This window comes from Pelmatolapia mariae, linkage group LG6 (assembly GCF_036321145.2).
Source record: "Pelmatolapia mariae isolate MD_Pm_ZW linkage group LG6, Pm_UMD_F_2, whole genome shotgun sequence".
Classification (NCBI taxonomy): Eukaryota; Metazoa; Chordata; class Actinopteri; order Cichliformes; family Cichlidae; genus Pelmatolapia; species Pelmatolapia mariae.
In genome coordinates, this window is record NC_086232.1 from 13,001,740 (window position 1) to 13,023,122 (window position 21,383).

General features: G+C 42.9%; 2 protein-coding genes across 3 annotated transcripts; both read right to left on the bottom strand.

Moving 5' to 3' along the window:
* Positions 1-71: 71 nt before the first annotated feature.
* soul5l (heme-binding protein soul5, like) lies at positions 72-7,056 on the bottom strand. Its single transcript, XM_063475847.1, has 7 exons — positions 6,898-7,056; positions 5,936-5,995; positions 5,243-5,324; positions 5,022-5,142; positions 4,798-4,937; positions 2,481-2,644; positions 72-2,283 (listed from the first exon to the last, which is right to left on the bottom strand). Coding segments are annotated over exons 1-7 (1,059 nt in total). The 5' UTR covers positions 6,900-7,056; the 3' UTR covers positions 72-1,793.
* Positions 7,057-8,690: 1,634 nt separating this feature from the next.
* Positions 8,691-19,685, bottom strand: LOC134628973 (protein GPR108-like). Of its 2 annotated transcripts, XM_063475836.1 has the most exons (18): positions 19,201-19,682; positions 18,819-18,938; positions 17,698-17,748; positions 17,426-17,514; positions 17,258-17,328; positions 14,792-14,952; positions 14,644-14,706; positions 14,453-14,554; positions 14,242-14,375; positions 13,080-13,155; positions 12,916-12,989; positions 12,711-12,828; positions 12,457-12,587; positions 12,276-12,319; positions 11,594-11,643; positions 11,267-11,350; positions 10,796-10,917; positions 8,691-10,310 (listed from the first exon to the last, which is right to left on the bottom strand). In XM_063475836.1, the coding sequence occupies exons 1-18, from the start codon at positions 19,294-19,296 to the stop codon at positions 10,223-10,225; spliced, it is 1,674 nt and encodes a 557-aa protein (XP_063331906.1). In that variant the 5' UTR covers positions 19,297-19,682; the 3' UTR covers positions 8,691-10,222. The 2 variants fall into 2 exon arrangements, with proteins under 2 accessions (XP_063331906.1, XP_063331907.1); XM_063475837.1 differs by lacking the exon at positions 17,426-17,514 and having other exon boundaries at positions 19,201-19,685.
* Positions 19,686-21,383: the final 1,698 nt, after the last annotated feature.

A 21,383-nucleotide genomic window follows, 5' to 3' on the forward strand; every position in this document is an offset into this window, starting at 1 on the left:
AACATTTTAGTCAGTGAAGTCCAGACCATCAGCAACAAAATGACTCCAACATGAGTTCGTGTTTATTTTATTGCATCTTCATCAGAACAGAATGTATATATAATGTGTGTATATATATATATATATATATATATATATATATATATATATATACATACATACATACATACACACACACACAGCATGTAGCTCAGAGATGCATCAATAGAGGATGTAATTCATTAACATGTCAATCTTATTGCGTTGGTTTGATCAACTGGGATTCTTTGAGATCTTTGGAGCAGTCTTACTGCAGTTGGTTGAAACTGTAGGTCACACTTAAGCAGACGGTTTGCAAAGCAGTGCCACTGCTGGGCTAAAAGCTACCCAGAGAGAACCAACACAGACACGGCTACGGCAACGTGGTTGTGGAGTGATTTTCTAGAGGAAATATGACTAATCAAGATTTTACATGAGGGCAGACTGAACTTCTTCATTTCTACACAGTGCTAAATTACATTAAATATAACAATTTCCTTTACAGATAAACACAGTTTTAACTTTCAGTATTTCTTACCAAGACGTTTACATCCTTGATGGCTGAAACACTGATCTCCTACTCCCTAAAACACCCACAAAGCTAAATAGCTGCTTACGTTAACATAATGATAGTGACTTTCTTCTTTACTGATAAAGATGTGGCATATTATTATTATTAGCCGTTACCACTCTTGTTGTATCACCCTTGCTTACAGTACCATGTACTATATGGACATGTATAGAGATTACCAGAAATACACTAACTGGCCACTTCAGTAGTTCCACCTTGTCAGAACCAAGATTGCTCAGAGAGTTTGAGACGTAGCACTGCTCTACAGCAACCCCTAGTGGTGAGAAACACTTCTGACCACTTTAAAGTAACAGAACATACAAAACATTTCTTATTTTTGGTCAAGTTTAGCAGGGAAAGTAATTTTAAAGGTTTTGAAACTTTAATCGAAAAACTAAAGTCCAGAGCAGGTAGTCAAGGAGTCCAGTTTTACTTTCAACAATCATACTGTTCTGGTATAAATGTTGAAATTTGATGACTCTATTAATTCCCATAACATACTGGTTAAATGTATTGCAAAGGAAAGGTATTTTTGGTAAATATTTAATTGCACATATCTAAGTTCGGAGCTGACAAATCATATGGCTGCAGTTTTGGAGGTTCTTCTGGGCCAACATACTGGAAAGAAAAGTGAAATACAAAGTCATAATCTGGGAACTGTTTGTATTATTAGTTACTGTCTAAGATTGCAAGAAATATCCTAATGAAAATGCAAAATGAATATGTTGCCACACACATCACGAAAGTGACTGAAGAAGTTGAACGCATGAACTTTTAGAAAGTTGCACCCAGGCAGTAAATATTAAGAACTTCAGTGTGAAACTCAGCATTGAGATAATTAAGTCTGGCCTATTGTTCTTCGTTCCAGCATTTCATCTATCAACCAGCACAATAACTCGGATTACTAACCTTCTAACTAATACATAGATTTCACTTAAATCTACGCTGGAGCGGTGGGATAAGATCGGAATGACAAAGTGGAAGTGCACGTGTTCAGTGATACAAGAAGCTGCAGGTGCAAAGCTGCGATAGAACACACAGTTAAACACTCGGTGCCATAAGTAGGGGTATAGTGAGAAAAGGAGGAAGAGAAACAGCAGGTCTGTCTATCACACGCAGACTCAAGCACCTCCACTGTTTGCTTTCTGTTTAGATTACATAGAAATATATCTGGAAAAGCTGCTTAAATCACATCTGACTGCTGCTAATGAGCATCATTTGGCTCGACCACAGGCTCAGTGTCGGCCGGTGTCTCCTCAGGGCTGGTAGCCACGCTGTTCGACAGAGTGGTGCCAGACTGGGACTCCAGTGACGGGCTCACAGAGGTGGGATCGGAGGAGTTGGATGTCGGTTCCAGCAGGATCTGGGTGGATGTTTGGGGATTGCTGAATGCAGCTTGAGCAGGCAGATCAGATGGAGAACTGGGTGGAGTGTTTGATGGGGACAGAGTGGGTGTGTCAGAGGGCATCTGTGAGGTGGAGTTGGACGTGGTGTTTGAGGACAGGTCGGAGGGAGTGAGTGAGGGGGAATCAGAGAGGCTGTCTGGGAGAGGCTCGAAGGGGAAGTCTGTGGGCGAGTCGGTGGGAGTCGGACGGGGTGTGTGTGCAGGCGTCGGCTCGTGTGGATCTGAGCAAACTGGCTCGCCGTCGGCCACGTACCACACCTCGTTGTGCCTGTTCAACAGCTTCAAGGGGCTACGTACAAGAAACGAAGAAGAGAGATGAACATAAGAGTTAGAAGTAGGCGACGATGCCTTGTGCAGCAGTACAAGTCCAGATAATACTGTTTAATGAGTGCACAACATGGACTAGAGCAAAAAGAACCACATGACGACACAGTCATGAGTGATTCCCTCAAAAAAAAAAAATTAGAAATGAGACATGCGTAGCACCTGTCGTAGCCGACTCCGTAGTGATAGCTGTGGTTGTACGAAGCTCGAACTCTGGTTAGCTCTTTGGTTAGCAGGTGGGCGTGAAGCCTGGAGGTGACCGACAGCATCCAGCCTCCATAACTCCTCACGTACACGTCCATCTCTGGCATCTCAGTGAAATACAGCTGTGCGATGGATGTAGAGTCCGGTACAGTGAAATACATGTGGAAAACAAAGTGGAAGGGCAGCAGAGTAGCTTTAGAGTAATAGAAACTCTTACACTTATATACAATTTGATCTTTTTATTTGTGGGATCAACTAGAGAAATTTTGCATGATACACTGTTCAAAATAATTGTTACACTGGGCCTTATAAAGCCTCCCGTGTCATCAAGAGCTGACGACCATCTGCTGTCACTGACAGCACACAGAGTCGATAGTTTAAAAATAAACTGCTTAAAACAAGTGTGTTGATCATTGTAACGTTATACACACTAACTGGAAGCTTTAGTAAGTACACCTTGCTTATACTGCGCCCCAATTCTTTCCAGCACAGAAATATCCCCCACACTTAACCACCACCCTAAACCACTGACACGGGGGGGATGGATCCATGTGTTCATGTTTTTTACGATAAACATCTGAATGTTACAGCAGAAATCAAGACTCATCAAATCAGAGATCAGATCAGTGTCCGTTTGTTAACTGACAGGAATGGCACTTCAGGTGTAGTCTTGTGTTGCTATAGCTCATCTGCTTCAAGATTCAGTGTGACGTACATTCAGAGATGCTCTTCTGAAAACCTCGGTTGTAACGAGTGGTTATTTAAGTTACTGTTGCCTTCCTGTCAGCTTGAAGTAGTCTGGCTCACTTAAATTCGGATGCCATCTCTACATGCTTACATGCATGAGTTCCTGCCATGTGATTGGCCGATTTGTCTGTTAAGAATCAGAAAATATGAGAGCATGAGGGTGGGAATGGATGTTTGTATCTGTGTGTGCCTGTATGTCTGTGTCCATATGTCAGGTCGGGTATCAGACGCCACCTCTCTGGGAACATCTCAGGCCCTCCAAGGTATGGAGGCCTATCTCCCCCCACCACTTCCCCTGCCAGTGGCAGACGCCCTGGCAGGGCAAGTGGTGGGGGGAGACCTTCGGTGTATACTGAAGGTACACACCAGCTCACTCCTTGGTGGCTGCTTATCGGGGCCTGGAACCTGGGGCTCACTCGGGCCACTTCGGGGGTGGGGTGCCCTCGGCCTCTCGGCCTGGGGCTCGGTCACTCTGGCACAGCTGGCTGCCGGCGGAGCTCCCGGGCACGTCACTGCAACCCCCCCTGGCTTCTGCTCCGCGGCTGCTGAGTGACTCCTCATCTGGGACTCTCCTCAGCTCTTTCTGGGATAGTGGCGCGGCTGCCCCTCTGTTGGTCTTCCTTGGTCTATTGTGTTCTGAGGGCCTCTGGATGTCTGGAGTCTTGATCTCCTCCATACCTGCTTCATGCCCTGGAGGACGGGACTGTGGCCCCCCACACCCCCTAGCAGATCATTACATTAAGGAACCTTTTAAATACAAGCGCGCTCATGCTGACAGGTGTACACACGGGTGATCACACACACAAACTACACCCTTTTTGGCTCCTACCTTAAAGCACACTGTGCGCTGTCGATCTCACATGCTGCACAATAATGTTTAATATTAAGTATTTACTGTTATATTCCCATATATCATTGTGATGTTGTTTATTCTATTGCTCTCGTTTTCTTCTGCTTGTTTTCTTGTTTCTTTCTCAACAGGTGATCCAGGTGATCGATATATGTATTTTTTGTCTGCTTATTTTGTTGGTTCTTGTTTTTTGCCCTTTATCCCCGTCCCTCTTCTCCGCTGTTTTTTTTCCCTCTTTCTTTCTCCCCTTTCTTTCCCCAGTCAAGTCTGTCCCGTATTTAGCAAGTGAAAATAAAAAAATAAAATAAACAATAAAAGGTGAATCAAATAGACCATTACGGCAAGGCTGGGATGGTCCATTTGGTAAAGTAAATCCGTTGGGCTTACTTCGCCTTTAGACAATAATTCTGATGGCAAAAGAGCCAAACGGGACAGGCAAAACAAAAAAGAAAAAAAAGAATCAGAAAACACAGAGCACTGGCGCCTTGCTGACTCAGCACTATGTATTTCTATTCTGCTGAGTGAGAGCAGCAGCAGGGCCAGCCGCACTAAGTACCGCGCACCCGTCAATGATCTCTATTGATCTGAAAGCTGAAAATCACTGATTGAATTACACAGTTACTGGCAGGATAAACAGCGTTTGACCTCAGTAGAGGCAAGGGCAATTCGAGGGCTCACCTTGTCATTAGTGGGTGCTGGAGGGTTGTCCTGATAGGCTGAAGGCAGTGGGAAGTTGAGTGTGTAGATAGCAGGCTCCCACATCTTGGTCTTCTCTGGGATCTTGACCAGGACAGGAGCGGTCATCTCCATCTGGACACCTGAATGACCACCGTCGTCATCATTCCAAACACTGATGCACTTCATCAAAGCTCAATTTGACCTCGTGTATATCGACTTCTTACCTCCTTCGTTGCTTCCGGTGATATACTGGAAGAGTCTCCTGAAAGCCATGGCCGCACCCACTCCCATGAAATAGGCTTCAGCATCTGTTGACACCCAGCGAGTGGGGCTGTAGTGCCGCACCTGGACACGAACGCGCACAAGCACACAGTATGTGAGAAATACGAGCTCGACGAGTCAGAAACGCGTGTTGCACTGCTGGCTGCTGAGAGCTTTCACTCACTTCATACTCATCCGTTTTGCAGATCAGCTCATATTCCAGACATTCCTTTGACTCTGTGCAGTAGCTGCTGTTGGTACTGGGTCTGCAACAAGAAGACTGATAAATTACATTAATTGTCCAGCAGCGCTACGTGGTCAGAAACAGTCAGATCCACAAAGAAACTGGGGATGAATTCAGCTGACTTGTGCTGTTAAGCTCAATCAGGATTGCTTCAGTTTATGGGAACTTGAATGTGGGTACCCACACCTTATAAACCTTTAGATATTGTGACTAATTCGATGGCAATAATAGCAGTAATCATTAAGATTGCACTATATGGACAAACTACACGTTACACTTACAGGAGCCATGGAAACGCCTACTATGAAGCTCCATAAACATTCAATGTAGTGAATTTAAGTCTGGATCAAAGGTGGACTGAATATCAATGCTATCGATGCATCTTAATGAATTGAGAAATCCAAGAACAAACAAAACCAGAGCTTCATTTTTACATTTTAAAGATACAGTAAAAAGTAGAACCACCTTTGCATTTGGCTTTGACCTTGGAAAAGCCAGAACATGAGACTCCTCGAGAGGACACAAACCTTCACTTTAAAGCCATGTTTGAAAACTATAGCGTGTAACTGGAACTGGAACATTTCAGTGCCATCATAGGTTTGTAATGCCATATGCATGAAGCGTTCCACCTACCCAACACTGCCTTCAGCTGAGACCACAAGGGCCAGAATAGCAAAGATTGAGATGAAAGCCCTGTGGGAGGACACACAAGGCAATGATGTTTGCAAATGATTTAAGGAACAAAGAGGAAAAAGTCTCATGAGTATCAAAGAATCATTTAATGGGAAACAACTAAGAGAATTGTCTGTGTACAAGTTAAAGGAGTGATGAGGAAAGACAAACAGCATCAATGATTTTGTAGCGAAAGGATGTTGTGTGGGTAGAATAACTCTACAGTTTCTCTAAATAATCAAAGGACTGCTGTTCTAAAATGAAAGACAATGATAACGACAGAAATATATATATATATATATTTTAAAAAGGTGCTAGACTGCAGAAATCGGAGTTTTTAGCGTGACGGCTCTGAAGCGTGCCTGCTGTGCTGCATCCCGGCGTATTTGCACTGCGGAGATGAAACAGGACACGTTTTCCTGCCTCAGTGCGACGCAAACAGGGAGAGAGCGAAGGAATCTGCTGCATCATCAGGCTGGGTCTTTTCTAAATCAATCCAAAGGCATTTCGAGGTCAAGGAAGAACCGAGATCGGCAGCTCATCGCATCCCGCTGTGATCACAGCCTGTTCAGATCCTAATTTTATTCCAACTTTACAAAAAAGGCGTTAAAGAAGAAGGGCGTTTCACAGATACAGGTGATGTAGTAACGGGACGGACTGTGTCCAAATGAGCTCATCGGTGATCTTCATTGTTTATTATCATTATTATTATTGTTATTATTATTATTAACACTGATGTATTAGAGCAGCTTGAAAATGCATTTTCCTGCAGCCGATAAACGATGACGCAAACAAATCAACTTTACCTGTGCGCAACGCCGCAAAAACTCCTGCAAAATAACAGTCAACTACTATCACAAACATCACCATCACCGAACACCGGACGGTTTCTTAAACTAGAAGATACTCGAGGTGATACTTACATGGTCGCGACCCCGCGTGCTTCTATGCGTGTCCTTTCCACCTGCCAGGGGAGCGCAGGGAGGAGCGGTGTGAGGAGACTGCAGTCTGCTGCTGGATGCACTGCGGAGTGACTGCAGTGAGCACCGGCGTCTGCCTGCAGCTCGCAGGACGGAGGGGCGGAGCAGCCTCGAGACTTCCAACTGTATCCAATACCGGACAGAGGAAACCCCGCCCCTCCCGTTTCTGTTTTTTTTTCCGCTTCGAAATTTTCCATTAGTAATGAATCACTGCCTGCTGTGCAAGCAAGGGTTAAAGTGAGGATGGAGATCCCACATGTATACTGCTCTACAGCAAGGGTGGCAAACGTAAGGCCCGGGGCCCAGAATCTTCCGGCAAAGACTCCAATCCGGCCCACTCAGCTTTTGGAAAATATATACTGGCATGCTAGATTTTGTACTTTTAACTTTATTCACATTAGCTTTACAGCTTTGCCTACAGATGAACACATCCCCCATTGACAATGACAGGAAACATAGTGCTTATAGTGTTTCTTTCAATTTACACTAGATATATTTTTTAAACATTAGGCCCACAGTAACAAAAAAACAAAAAGGACGTCTTTACACTGACAGAAAGGGCGTTTGACTGGTCCGGCCCACTGCTCCCAGAGTGTGCTCCACATTAAATGACTGCCATTCTTGCTGTACAAAATGTTGCTGCTAAAAAAAAAAAAAAAAAAAAAAATGTAATTGTGTGTACATACTAAGCTGAAGGTGATATAATTCCTTGGGTTGCTTCATTTATAAAATAGCGTACTAGTTTACATTTAGATTATTAACTAGTTTGTTTTACATGGATGGGTTCATTTTTGCAACTTTGCCCAAGAAATCTGCTTAACTTAGGTCATTTCCCACTGCAGGAACTCTTCGAACGAACCTCAGGAGGAAGTCAGAGAGCAGGGTCTGGTGTTTAACAAGTGTTTAGTTCTATCTAATTTTGCTCTAAAGGGCAAAAATGTTACTAAGTTAAGAAAAAGAAGGCATTCCTAACTTGCATTGATTTTTCCCCTCCATTGAGATCTAATGTGTTTTCAAAGTGTTCCCTTACATTTTCGAGCATTAAGTCCATTTAGGCATGAAAGCATCGTCAACATGACCTGCTGAAAGTCCAACAAAGCATTGAACTCTTTGGACCCCTTGGTGGCAACTGAGCATCAGTTAAACACCACAGCCTACCTGAGTACTGTTGCTGACCAGGTCAATACCTTTCTGACCACATGGTATGCATCTTCTGATAGCTGTTTCCAGCAGGATAATACAAAATGTCACAAAGCTCAGATCATCTCAAACTTTTTTCTTGAACATGAAGTCACTGTACTCAAAGAACTACATGATGTGAAGCACGAGAGTACCATAAATCACCTTTAAAGTTGTGGCAGATGTAATTTAAATAACAGATGGGCAGGAAAGGTTTGGCGGCTGTCATGCAAAACCTGCTCAGTAGTTACTTTACATATCATGTAAATCAAGAAACAGCAGGTCAGACCCTCAACATGTTGTAATCATCACAATCAGTGTGTGTGCAGACAGCAGCTGAATGTGTGGGCCTCTGAAGGAGCTCTGTCAAGTCTGAGAAGTCGGTGGCCCTTTACCAGGTACAGGAGGAGCCAAAGCTCGGGGCAAATGTGACTCCTTCTTCTGCAGGTTCCCAACTGAACTTCATGCCTGGAGCACAATTCTTTTCCCATCTTGATTATTTTAGTGCAAGCTATGCAGTTTAATAAAACCACAAAAATGACATATACATAACAGTGTAATCTGAGAACTTTGCAGAACTTTATTGTGACAGCTGATACAGACACCAAACAGCCCTCTGTAACAATTAAAAAAATGTTTTCACTGAAACTAAAGTGAACTTCACCCACTGCTAAATCCTTCCCTCCAAGGTACTGGGGTCATCCCTGCACCGGAGTGATTGGTGTAAAATCTCAGTAGTCTTTCCTCATCGCCACACCTGTTTGTCTATCCAAAAAAAGGAAAAAAAAAATCTGATTGAACCTGAACTGTCTAAAGCCCTCCATAAAGCCTCTCTGCACTGCTCAGCAAAATGTTATGTGCCTTCTTTTGTGTCAGCGGTCTTATTTACAAATGGCCATCCACCCGGTTTGGCTGCACACACATTGCTGATCTTTTCAAAACCTAATATCAAACCAATAATTCATAAAATAAGCTTCACATCAAGAGCAAAAAGGTAAAACCAAAAGCAGGCAAATTCAAAAATGATCAGTTAGGTCACTTCTCTGCCCAGTTGGCACAGCAATGCCAAACGAGAGATGGGGGGGAGGGGTTGTTAAAGAACAAGGCCGTCATTAAAAATGCAGAGGGCAAACTTCTCTGCCTATTTTAGAGAAAAAAACCTGTTCATCTGCCTACATCTTCACATGTCACCATATTGGCTGTATTCACAGAGGTGTATGGGAGTTGTCCTCAAACCACTAAAGCACTAAATTACAGCAGCAGTCCGAGTGACGGGCTGGGAGGAACGCTTAAGTCTCCAACATCAACAATAATACTGAAATATAACATTTCAATATGTAATAAGTCAATCTATATTGAAATATACAACTTCTTCTTAACCATATATTTCAATATACAAATCATGTAGGAGGAAAAGAAAAAAAACAAAAAAACATACGGTACTGTGTGGTGATAAAGTGGGATTTTTCTGACCTGTGAACAATGGGAATGAAACACGAGATGGATGCTTAAATTTGAAATATACTGATTAGCCTTTTACCTGAGTATGGGCTATTGTCACTGGGGTGGGGAGGCGGGGGTAGCCAAATCCTGTGTCGTCTCACTTTCACTCACACACACACACACACACACAAAACACACTCTGCACAGGAATAGTTACAGCTAAGAGGCTCGCAGAAGTACCGTTTTAAATAGCTGCTATAAACACACTCAAAAGCAAGTGTCTAAAAAAAATTATCTTTGGAGGGAGAGAGAGAGAGAGAAATGAAACATACAGAACATCAGAGCTCCTTTCCATATCTCCACCCGTCCATGTGGTTGTAGCTCGAAACCTCTCAGTTTTTAGGTGGAGCTTTTAAGGGAAACAGAGAGCGTCCAATAAGTTAGTCCTTCTTTTTTTTTCCTTTTCTTTTTTTTTTTGTTGCATAGCCAGACAGTGGGCGCAACCACTGCAACCATGTAAAGAGTTTCAATAGGAGAGCTGTCACTGGAAGAGGGGAGCCTTGGTCCGTGTGTGTGTGTGTACCCCTTTCTGTCAGCTGGCCTGGGGATGTTTAGTTGGCCACTCCCAAAGATGCAGCTTCCTTCCCTACAAGGTGGACTCTTTCTGGCGATCGCGTCCGTTGGACGTCTTCTTGACTTTGGAAATGCCCTCGAGTGCGCCTGACTCAGTCACTCTGGACACAAACAGAAGAGCAGCAGCACTTTTAATGGCAAACACTTTCTCAACCTTCATCTTAGTTCAGTCGTAATTATTAAATCTTATGGAAATCACAGAAAAACAAACGCTTAGCCATACATTACCCACACGAGCCTCCTTCTTATGTGATGGGACTAAATAGACAGTCAGCACCACTAGAATAGTTTCAGCTCAACAAATTAACTACTATCACTCAAAAAGTAATGTTTTCTTCTACCAATTTCCTTTAATATTCATTTATGATCACACCGCACAAATGCTATGCTATATCATAGTGTTTTCACTTTGTGTTAATAAGGACAAAAAAAAAATCTCAATAAAAGACTCATAAGGAGATTTGGCTACTTCAACCATACTTTGAAGACATGCTACTTTCTATAACTTCTCCAAGTATAAATTAATCAGGTAGAGTAAGAACTCAGTAACAGGATAAGTTATTTAAATGCCAGGTGTCACGCTTACACTTCATCATTCTCGACGTCGTCCTCGTCCTGGGGAAGCTGGAGATAGGGGTTATTGGATGCTGGGCGAAACTTGTAGCCCGTCAACACAAAGAAGATGAGAGTCGACACCTCCACCAGAAACTGAAGAAGAAACAGTGCGTTTAATAACAGACAGGAGAAAGTGTCTTAACACTGTCCACAACATCCGGAAAATTTCTTTGCAAACAAATAAGTAGCACAGGGCCTTTTTAACATATGTGCCGTTTCACATTCTTCAAGCAACGCTAATATCCCATCAGGCCTCAGAGGGGAATACAGTGCTCTTTATCAACTGTAATGAAGTAATAAAGGGCTTTAAATAAGTAATGTGCTGGCAGATTTATACCAGCTCACATCAGGCAAGTATTGCCAGTCATTGTTGATTCAGAGAGCACAGACCGTCCTCGACTTTTTACAAACAACTGCTGTAGCTGCACCGTCATCGTCTTACCTCATAGCACCACTGCCACTGGAAAGGCATAGTGATCTTGAGCAGAATGGCTATGATCCTTGTAAAGTAGATGTAACACACGATCTAAAATGACAGAAAAAATTTCAGTAAGAACTCAGGCTTTAAATTTGCACGGTTAAAAAAAAAAAAAAAAAAAAAAAAAAAATCAATCACACTAAAATCTTCCTTTTCCTCAGGATTAATTTTGCTTTGCTAAAAAACATTGTCAGAGACAAGTTTTCAGTGTAACTGGTAAATCTATTACTGGTCCAATTGTTCAGATGAATGGAGAGTCACAGAACAACAGCAAAATACTGGCCTTCTTACCATCACATAATAATGGCGGAAGAGCTTGAGCTTCTCCAAATTCATGGCAGCTGAAAGAAACATGCACCAAGTTAAACACAGAACAAAGCCTCTCCACCTATTAAAGCCCTGTAGTTGCAGCAGGACCAGGAGATGCCAGACTAGAGCAGCGCAGATACTGAAGGACCTGTCCCATCCTGGCAACAAACTGTTCCAACTTCTACAATCCGGTAGAAGGTTCTGCATCATCCGGGCAAGGACAGAGAGACTCAAGAGGAGCTTCTATCCCCAAGCCATCCGGGCCCTGAACCAACCCCCCCCCACACACACACACACACACACACACACCCGCCCTCTCACATCATCTATAATTGACTGAGACAGGACTCTCTTCCAGACACTCTAAACCCACCGGCACAATGTACATTTCAAATTCCTTTAATTTTAAATATGTTTATATTGTCTATTCTGTAAAATAGTCAGATTGTCTATTCTTATTTAATTCACTTAATGTACAGAATTCACCTGCTTGCTGCTACTACTGCACATTCACCTAATGTATATGTGTGTGTGTGTATATATATATATATGTTCTTCCTCTACCTCCCATTTTTGCACATGTCGAGGAGCGTGTCAGGCTACATTTCACTGTGTGTTATACTTGTATAACTATGCATGTGACAAATAAAGAACCTTGACTCACCTTTGCCATCAGTGCTAGAAGCCTCTTGTAGGTGACGGATTGACCTTTAAAGACAGAGACGTGTTATACAATGAATCTGTTATTTGGGGCAAACTTGCATGCATACACCATGTAACACAACACTAGCCCCCAAAACTAATTTGGGACTAAAATGTAATTCAATAACAGATATCACACTGACCACACAACAGGGAAAAGGATGGCTCCACAGCAGATAAGGTCCACCAGAAAGAGGATCTCCTTCCACACGTAGTACTCGCTGGAGCCCTCCTCTGTAGACTCAATGATGATGTAGGCGACGTTAGCCAGGACCTGCAGCACGACCGGCGAGCCATCAAAGCAAATACACATAAAAATCACCCAAACACCATTTGATTTGCTGCTCACCTGCAGAGGAATGAGCGACAGTACCTGCAGAGGAATGAGCGACAGTACCTGCAGAGGAATGACGATCATGAAGATCTTCTTCTCCTTGTCGGACAGGATGTATTTCACGAAAGCCCAGCCGGTACCAATCAGCGCCAGTGTGATGAACAGGAGCGCCCCCTTTAGCCTGGGAAGGATACAAACATTTTTTGTGTGTAATAAAAATTAAATACAACCTAGGCTAAGAAGCCGATTCTGCTGAGGTTCTGCTTACAGGTGTGTTATATAATACATGACGGCCCAGCCCTCAATAGGATGCCCCTCAGTTTTGATGAAGTGATAGTTGATCTGAGAGAGACGGGGACAGAGGCAAAATTCAGTGAGTCTCTTTTTATGAGGATTCAAACTCAGACTGTGCTGTGGTGGTGATGCACTTACACTGTGGAAAACCAGTGACGTGGACTTTGTGAAGGCTAGCGCTGCCATCAGCCAGTGGATCTTGAACACACTGTAACTGCAAACAAACACAGAAGAGAGATGTTTAAACATTGCATATAACTGAATGTTGACCACTGCTGCAGGAAATGCATTTATTCCTACTGCTTAAGGTTCATCCAAATAATTAGTTATGATGTAAATTTTAGTCAAGCAATTGAAAATATTGGGCAAATGCTTTGGGGCAGGATACTGTGTGACCTCAGCAGCTCAGTTTTGTTAGTCTGTCTTTCTTTTTTTTGGAATGCAAAACTGTTAGCTAAGCTCGAGCCATGTCAGCACAGAAAGCGTTTCAGCCATCTTTAATAAATCCAGCAGTTCATGGGATCGCATGTTTTTATTCTGTAACTCAATTTTCCTTCTTTCTTCCGTATTTTCTGGGCTATGAGCACTTCCAGAGCAATAGTAAGCCACAGCAGAACACTGTGTCAGAGCTATAGCTGCCAAGTTGGCTAAAGGACAACACGTTTTAGTAAATCACTCACTGTAAACCTGCTTTATGTTCCTTTAATGGGAAGGCTGCAGCATGTATGGGTATGTCTGTAGAGTCCTGCGGGGCACTAGTGGGATCTAGAGGAAGGCCAGTGGTAGCTAGTGCTCTTTCACTGTCATGATTAGAGCAAATACTTCAGAGATGTTCTTAAAAAAAATGTATTTAGGCTGCGTTGTAAAGTATGATGTGTCAAAGAAGCCAAAGTCTTTTTTTTAACTTTATAAACTAAAACTTCCTTGTAGTGAGTGTGAAGTACTTGAAGTTACTCAACAACCACTGTAAAACAGTGACTGTGTCACAGTCTTCCACTGAGGTGTGAACAACAGGATCCTATGCTTAATAATCTAATTAGTGTCAATTAGCAAATATTGTCATGCTTCATGTTAGAGTGATTATAACAATAAATACTACAAATTGTGTTCACTTTAGTATGGCGTCATATGAGCCAGTGGCCCTAACCGTAGTCTTCCATCATACACTTTGTAGCAAGAGTTTCCCAGATTATGCACGTAGCCCTGCCACAAACTGTGCAAGTGATTTTTTTTTTTTTTTTTTTAATTTCCGATCCTGCAAAACAGTGTGGTTCACTATTACTTCATTGTGCCCATGTACCTGTGCTTGATGAGATTGTACACCCAGACCAGAGCAGCAATGAAGAAAACTCCAGCCATATAAAGATAAAGGCGAGGCAGAGGGATTTCCGCTGCAGAGAGGTAGCCATCGGGATTCTTCTCCGTCACTTCCACCTGTGATGCACGCAACATGGTAAGCAGACACACGCACGTGAGTGTGCATTTTATAAACTCAAAAATACTCAACTCACTGCAAATGAGTAGGGCTCGTTATATCCCGGATCCCTGTTTCGACAGTAGTGGAACTTCAAGCTGTACAGGCCCTCCGCATATGAGCCAAACACCATGCGGAACTGTTGAGAGAAAGAGAAAACACTTCCTGTCAGAGACAATCCTACCCTTAAACATGCCTGAGCATACTGGCTAAGGAGGATTTTCTTACACTGAAGCTGTAGGCGCTGCCGTTTTTTTCCAAATCTAAAGTCAAATGGTGGTGACTGCTTAGCTAAAATGAAATACAGCGTAGAAATTAATTTTGGGATTAAATCACACTAAACATAGACCAAAATAACAAAACAAGAAAAACATACATTGAATGTCCCTGTCACGTTAACAGCTTCAGCTTTTAGGTTCTGCACAGCCTGCTCTGATTTCTTGTCATCGCTCCGTTTGTCCGCTTGTTCTTGGAGCACCGCTGGCTTATCCTGATTTTTTGATTGTTGTTCTGATGCACGTTTGACTTTCTTCTGATCTACAGAGCACAAGTGTAGATACCAGGCACAAAGATAGAAATTTAACTTAGTCCGAGCATTCTATACACAGGTGGATGCTTTCATATCAAGAAAACAAAAACAAAGGCAAAGTCTAATGAAAACAAAGGACAGTATAATAGCAAAGCCTCTTTCCACTAGTACCTACTTGACTCAGCTTAGGCTTGTAGTACCTGGTACCAGATACTTTTTTTAGTGCCTATTCAGCCGGGGTTCCACGCAATCAGAGGTGATCCAAAATATGATGTTAACAGGCTGCATAACACCGATTGGTTAGTCAGTGATGTCAGTGTTTGAGTCATGAGAGCATCTTGTTCACAAAAATCAACACTGTGGTCCCAGACTCCAGTCCAGGGGTACTGGACTGGCAGACCAGGGTGGTGGACCCCATCTGTAAGAAGGGGGACCGGAGGGTGTGTTCCAACTACAGGGGGATCACACTCCTCAGCCTCCCTGGGAAAGTCTATGCCAGGGTGCTGGAAAGGAGACTTCATCCGCTAGTCGAACCTCGGATACAGGAGGAACAATGCGGTTTTTGTCCTGGTCACGGAACACTAGACCAGCTCTTTATCCTCTCAAGGATACTTGAGGGTGCATGGGAGTTTGCCCAACCAGTCTACATGTGTTTTGTGGACTTGGAGAAGGCATTCGACCGTGTCCCTCGGGGTGTCCTGTGGGAGGTGCTGCGGGAGTATGGGGTGTCTGGCCCATTGCTATGGGCCATTCGATCCCTATACAACCGTTGCAAGAGCTTGGTTCGCATTGCTGGCAATAAGTCGGACTCGTTCCCGGTGGGTGATGGGCTCCGCCAGGGCTGCCCTTTGTCACCGATTCTGTTCATAATTTTTATGGACAGGATTTCTAGGCGCAGCCAAGTGGCGGAGGGCTTTCACTTCGGTGGCCTCAGAATCTCATTTCTGCTTTTCGCGGATGATGTGGTTCTGTTGGCTTCATCGGGTGAAGGCCTCCAGCTCGCACTGGAACGGTTTGCAGCCGAGTGTGAAGCAGCGGGAATGAGGATCAGTACCTCCAAATCTGAGGCCATGGTTCTCAGCCGGAAAAGGGTGGAGTGCCCACTCCAGGTCGGGGATGAGTTCCTGCCCCAAGTGGAGGAGTTTAAGTATCTCGGGGTCTTGTTCGCGAGTGATGGGAGAAGGGAGCCGGAGATCGACAGACTGATTGGTGCTGCGGCCGCAGTAATGCAGACGCTGCACCGGTCCGTCGTGGTGAAGAGAGAGCTGAGTGTAAAAGCGAAGCTCTCAATTTACCGGTCGATCTACGTCCCTACCCTCACCTATGGCCACGAGCTGTGGGTAGTGACCGAAAGAACGATATCGCGGATACAAGTGGCGGAAATGAGCTTCCTCCGAAGGGTGGCTGGCCTCTCCCTTAGAGACGGGGTGAGAAGTTCAGCCATCCGGGAGGGGCTTAGAGTAGAGCTGCTGCTCCTCCACATCGAAAGGAGCCAGCTGAGGTGGTTCGCGCATCTGATAAGGATGCCTCCTAGGCGCCTCCTGGGTGAGGTGTTCCAGGCATGTCCCACCGGGAGGAGGCCCCGGGGCAGACCCAGGACATGCTGGAGAGATTATATCTCTCGGCTGGCCTGGGAACGCCTTGGTGTTCCCCTGGATAAGCTGGAGGAGGTGGCTGGGGAGAGGGAGGTCTGGGCTTCTCTGCTTAGGCTGCTGCCCCCGCGACCCGGCCCCGGATAAAGCGGATGAAGATGGATGGATGGGTGGATGGTCCCAGACTCTGACAAAAAGCCACACGCTGAACAGTAGCTATACAAAATCGCTTCGACGCCCGCCATTGTTGTGGCATTCGTGCCACATATAAATGACATAACAGCACTTTCAGCCACATTGTAATGAAGATCCCACGCACATTGGTTGACACTCGACTGTAATGGAAAATGACCAAAACAGAGTCAAGTCGAGCAGAGTAAGTACTAGTGGAAAAGAGCTACAAGTGCAATTGATGCAAATCCTTACACTCTGTGTAAAATATATAAGAGACTATATGAAATTTTCTTACATTTGACATATTATGTAAACACTATAAACAAACACTTATTAAGACCTGCTCCTTTATCACAAAAACAGAAGAACCTTAATGAATACATCTGAGTTACTTTATCAAAAAAAAAAAAAAAAAGACAAGTCTTCAATAGAACACTTTAAATAGAATTTTTTTGGGGGGGATAGAAATTCAAAGTGTAGTTTGTTTAAATGATACCACTGAAGGAAGCAAAATCCAAATTTTGGTATTTGTGTGGCCAACACTAACCTTTATCTGCTTCAACCTTTTCCTTCGCTATCAGTATGTTGTCTTGTTTACCCACAGCAGTCACATTGACGCTACACAAACACAAATTATACAGTTAGCCTCCACACACTGAGCTGCCAACGGCACTGTAACAAACATTTCTGAATACTGGTGCTGAAACATCCACACCTTTGTTTCTCCATATTAATGAGAAAAAGAATGAGAGGCTCGTCACTGGTCGGATTTTGAGTGAGCGGACATGTCTTCAACTCCTCTGCCTAGAGGGGGAAACGTCACACAAACACACACACTCAACACCTGTATTCATAATAACAAAAGTTTCATAAGTGCATTTCAACAAAAGGCTGTCCTTGTAAGTACATGATTGCACAACTGATTTTAAAAGGTCTGAAAATAATGATGTACAATGTTGACAGAAATATTTATGATGATGTACTTACTGTGTAGGACAAGACTCCATTAACACGCGATCTGGACAGGATGAACCCAACCTTAAGAAAGTGGGATTACGTTAATCAGTAGGGTTAAAAGCAGCTGATTCAAATCTCTATTTATTTTATAACACATATTTTATCACACTAACTCGATCTGCAAGTTTTTACTGTCAAATCAGCTCTTAAAACATGACACTTGACACCATCGCAAGCACAAGACCAAAGGTTGATGAGCTCACTGCTGCTGCTTCATGACTTTTGTGTCAGGTTAGCCCGACTCACTGTTGTTTCAAGCACTCCACTACATTACTTCAGTGGTCACACTGCTTACAGTGCACTCAAATGTTTAACGTTTAACAACAACTGTCTAGGAAACAGAGGTTTATTAAAGGCAATGTTCATGCATACTTTCATTGTATGTTTTTTCCCTGTATTTAAAAAAAGCAAAAACAAACAAAACAACAAAAACAAAAAAGCAAAAACAACAAAAAACAAGACTAATTATATAGTTGTATTTTACAATAATGCAAAACAAAACACGTGGAATACTTTTTAACGTGAAATTCTTAGTAACAAAGATGAAGAAAATGTTCTTTTCATTCAACTTTCATTTTAGTTTGTCCACATATGATAAGTTTTATGGGTCTTTACAGGACTGCTAGTTGTTTTTATTATTTTTTTCATATTCAAAGTCAAACAACTGTTGATGCACCTGTCCCGAATTACAGATGTGGATTTACATTTATGGAGAGGCTGGAGAACATTTTGACAAAGTTGTATTCAAATGTGGCCTCAGATTTAAAGGTTTTATGCAAATAAATGATGAATTGAAATGGAATGACCCATTTGTAATAGATGTGCCATTTCATATTAATATATAAAACCGTACATCTAACGGTTCTGCCTGGTGCAACATTACCTCTAGCTTGAATTTGTTCCTGCTTTTTTATTATTAATATTATTATTATTATTATTATTATTATTATTATTATTATTATTATTATTATTAGTTTCTTTCTTTTTTGTAATTCATTTACAACCTATCGTTTTGAAGAACAGAATGCCACCTGTTGAAAAGAAAGGTAAATGAACCACCGCATATAACCAAACAGACACACACGACTTACTGGGTACTTGCTGTTGTCCACTTGAGTTTTCGGGACTTGCAGTGAATACAGGTGGACATCCAGAGTTCCGCTGGCGTAGAAGCCAAAGTCGTTGAGGTCGATGGTGTGGCGAATTTCATTCTGGTTGTAAGAACAAACAAGCAGAGCTCAGCTGTTGTGGTTCAGTCAGTAAACATGTCTCCTAAGACTCAGATTTAAGAAGCTTCGGTAGCTTTTCTCGTGCGCCCATAACAAAACCCAACGCGACATTATGTTTGGACCGTCCTCTGTCATTAGAGTTAATTACAACATACGAATTGGGTAGTAAGACGCTCGACGGGAGCAGAGGAAAACAACACACCGTTAGCTCCCGAGCTAGCGCTGTCATAATTTGTCGTCTTACCTTCAATGTAAGCTTGTGTATTCTTGCTTCGCACCCAGGCAACAGTAATATGAATAAAAATCCAGCCACAAAGCAGACTCTGTGCGCCACCGCCATCACCGACTCGCTAGCGGTAACTAGCTGCTAATACTAGGGAGCGTCAGTCCTTCCAGATGGCTAAATAACAAGCTAGATAGCAGACTTGAATGTAAACCAGGTCAAATGCGAGAGTTTGAAGCTTTCAGCTTAGCTTTCCGGCTCTTAAACGGCGTCGTTTACTATCAAACTACAACTACAACATGTATCTTGTTTTCGAATTCCTTTCTGCTGTTATCGCTTAAGGTAACAGCTAGCTTGTAGGCGTCACGATCTGACTTCCTGGTCTGGTGTCAAGAACAAAACGTTGATTGAGGTGCGGACAAGAGCGTCAGCTGCTGCTGGCTAACACCCGCTACAGTGCCACAGCCGCGATATAGACAACACTGCGCAAGCAACCGGAGCAATGTGGGCTTTAAAACTGCCCACCCGTACAAACCGCTTTTCTGTACTAAATTTGTGTCAGATAAAAGATAAATTGTCTTGTCGTTCAAGGATCTGACTACACCTTATATGAGTTGTCCTAGATTATGATCACGTGGTTCAGCCCTGACACTAAGCTTCCGGCTAAATGAGTTCACGTGATTAGAATGACCCTCCACGTCGGATACAGTCTCTCTGTGTTGTTGCGTTGCGGAGATGAACTTTTGACACGTGGAGCTTTTATTGTTTCAGACATTCAAACTACGATTTTACGTTTTGTTGTCTCACTCAACAAATGCTCTATATTCACTCTACACGTTATTTGTATTGTCCACAAATCGCGATTATTGTTCAAACAAGATCATTTTTATAGGCCTAAATTAAGGTGCGTCTTCTAACACCACATGTGAGCAGTCAGCAACAGCTAATCTAGTTTTGTTTTCATCTCATAATGACATACAGTTTAATTCTTTATGGGCGTCATTTGATATGTACGGAGACCCTCTGATGACATGGTCCAAAAAATAAATAAATTGTGGCCACAAAATACTACTTCGTGCCCTCGAAATAGTATAACGTGCCCACGAAATACTTATTTGTGGCCACGAGAAAAAAAAGTCACTAAGGGGGTCTGAAAACTCGCTAAATATAGCGACAAAGAACAAGTTGGCAACACTGATCTCTTCCAGTGTCTATTCCTCCCGCCAACCAGTTGCATCAGGTGACTTCCCCTCCCTCAACATGGGCTCAAATGAATGTAATAAACCTGAAGGACTACTTTAAAACACTGAAGCTAGTCGTGCAGTAGCTTCATTTTTCGTCACTGTGTTTAGTGGGATCGCAGACGAGGAAGTAAATCAGCGTCACCACGTCAATGAATTAATAGCAGTGCTAATACAACTTCTAAAACCTGCTAATGAACCACATCTGGATCTGGATCATACACTCACGTAAACCAAATATAACTAAAACTACATCCGATGTACAGCTGCACACAGACAGACCGAAAGTAAACAACAGTAAATTCGAGTTCATTTTGTCCTCCTTGTGATATAAAATAGCGTACTAGTTTACATTTAGATTATTAACTAGTTTGTTTTACATGGATGGGTTCATTTTTGCAACTTTGCCCAAGAAATCTGCTTAACTTAGGTCATTTTCCACTGCAGGAACTCTTCGAACGAACCTCAGGAGGAAGTCAGAGAGCAGGGTCTGGTGTTTAACAAGTGTTTAGTTCTATCTAATTTTGCTCTAAAGGGCAAAAATGTTACTAAGTTAAGAAAAAGAAGGCATTCCTAACTTGCATTGATTTTTCCCCTCCATTGAGATCTAATGTGTTTTCAAAGTGTTCCCTTACATTTTCGAGCATTAAGTCCATTTAGGCATGAAAGCATCGTCAACATGACCTGCTGAAAGTCCAACAAAGCATTGAACTCTTTGGACCCCTTGGTGGCAACTGGACATCAGTTAAACACCACAGCCTACCTGAGTACTGTTGCTGACCAGGTCAATACCTTTCTGACCACATGGTATGCATCTTCTGATAGCTGTTTCCAGCAGGATAATACAAAATGTCACAAAGCTCAGATCATCTCAAACTTTTTTCTTGAACATGAAGTCACTGTACTCAAAGAACTACATGATGTGAAGCACGAGAGTACCATAAATCACCTTTAAAGTTGTGG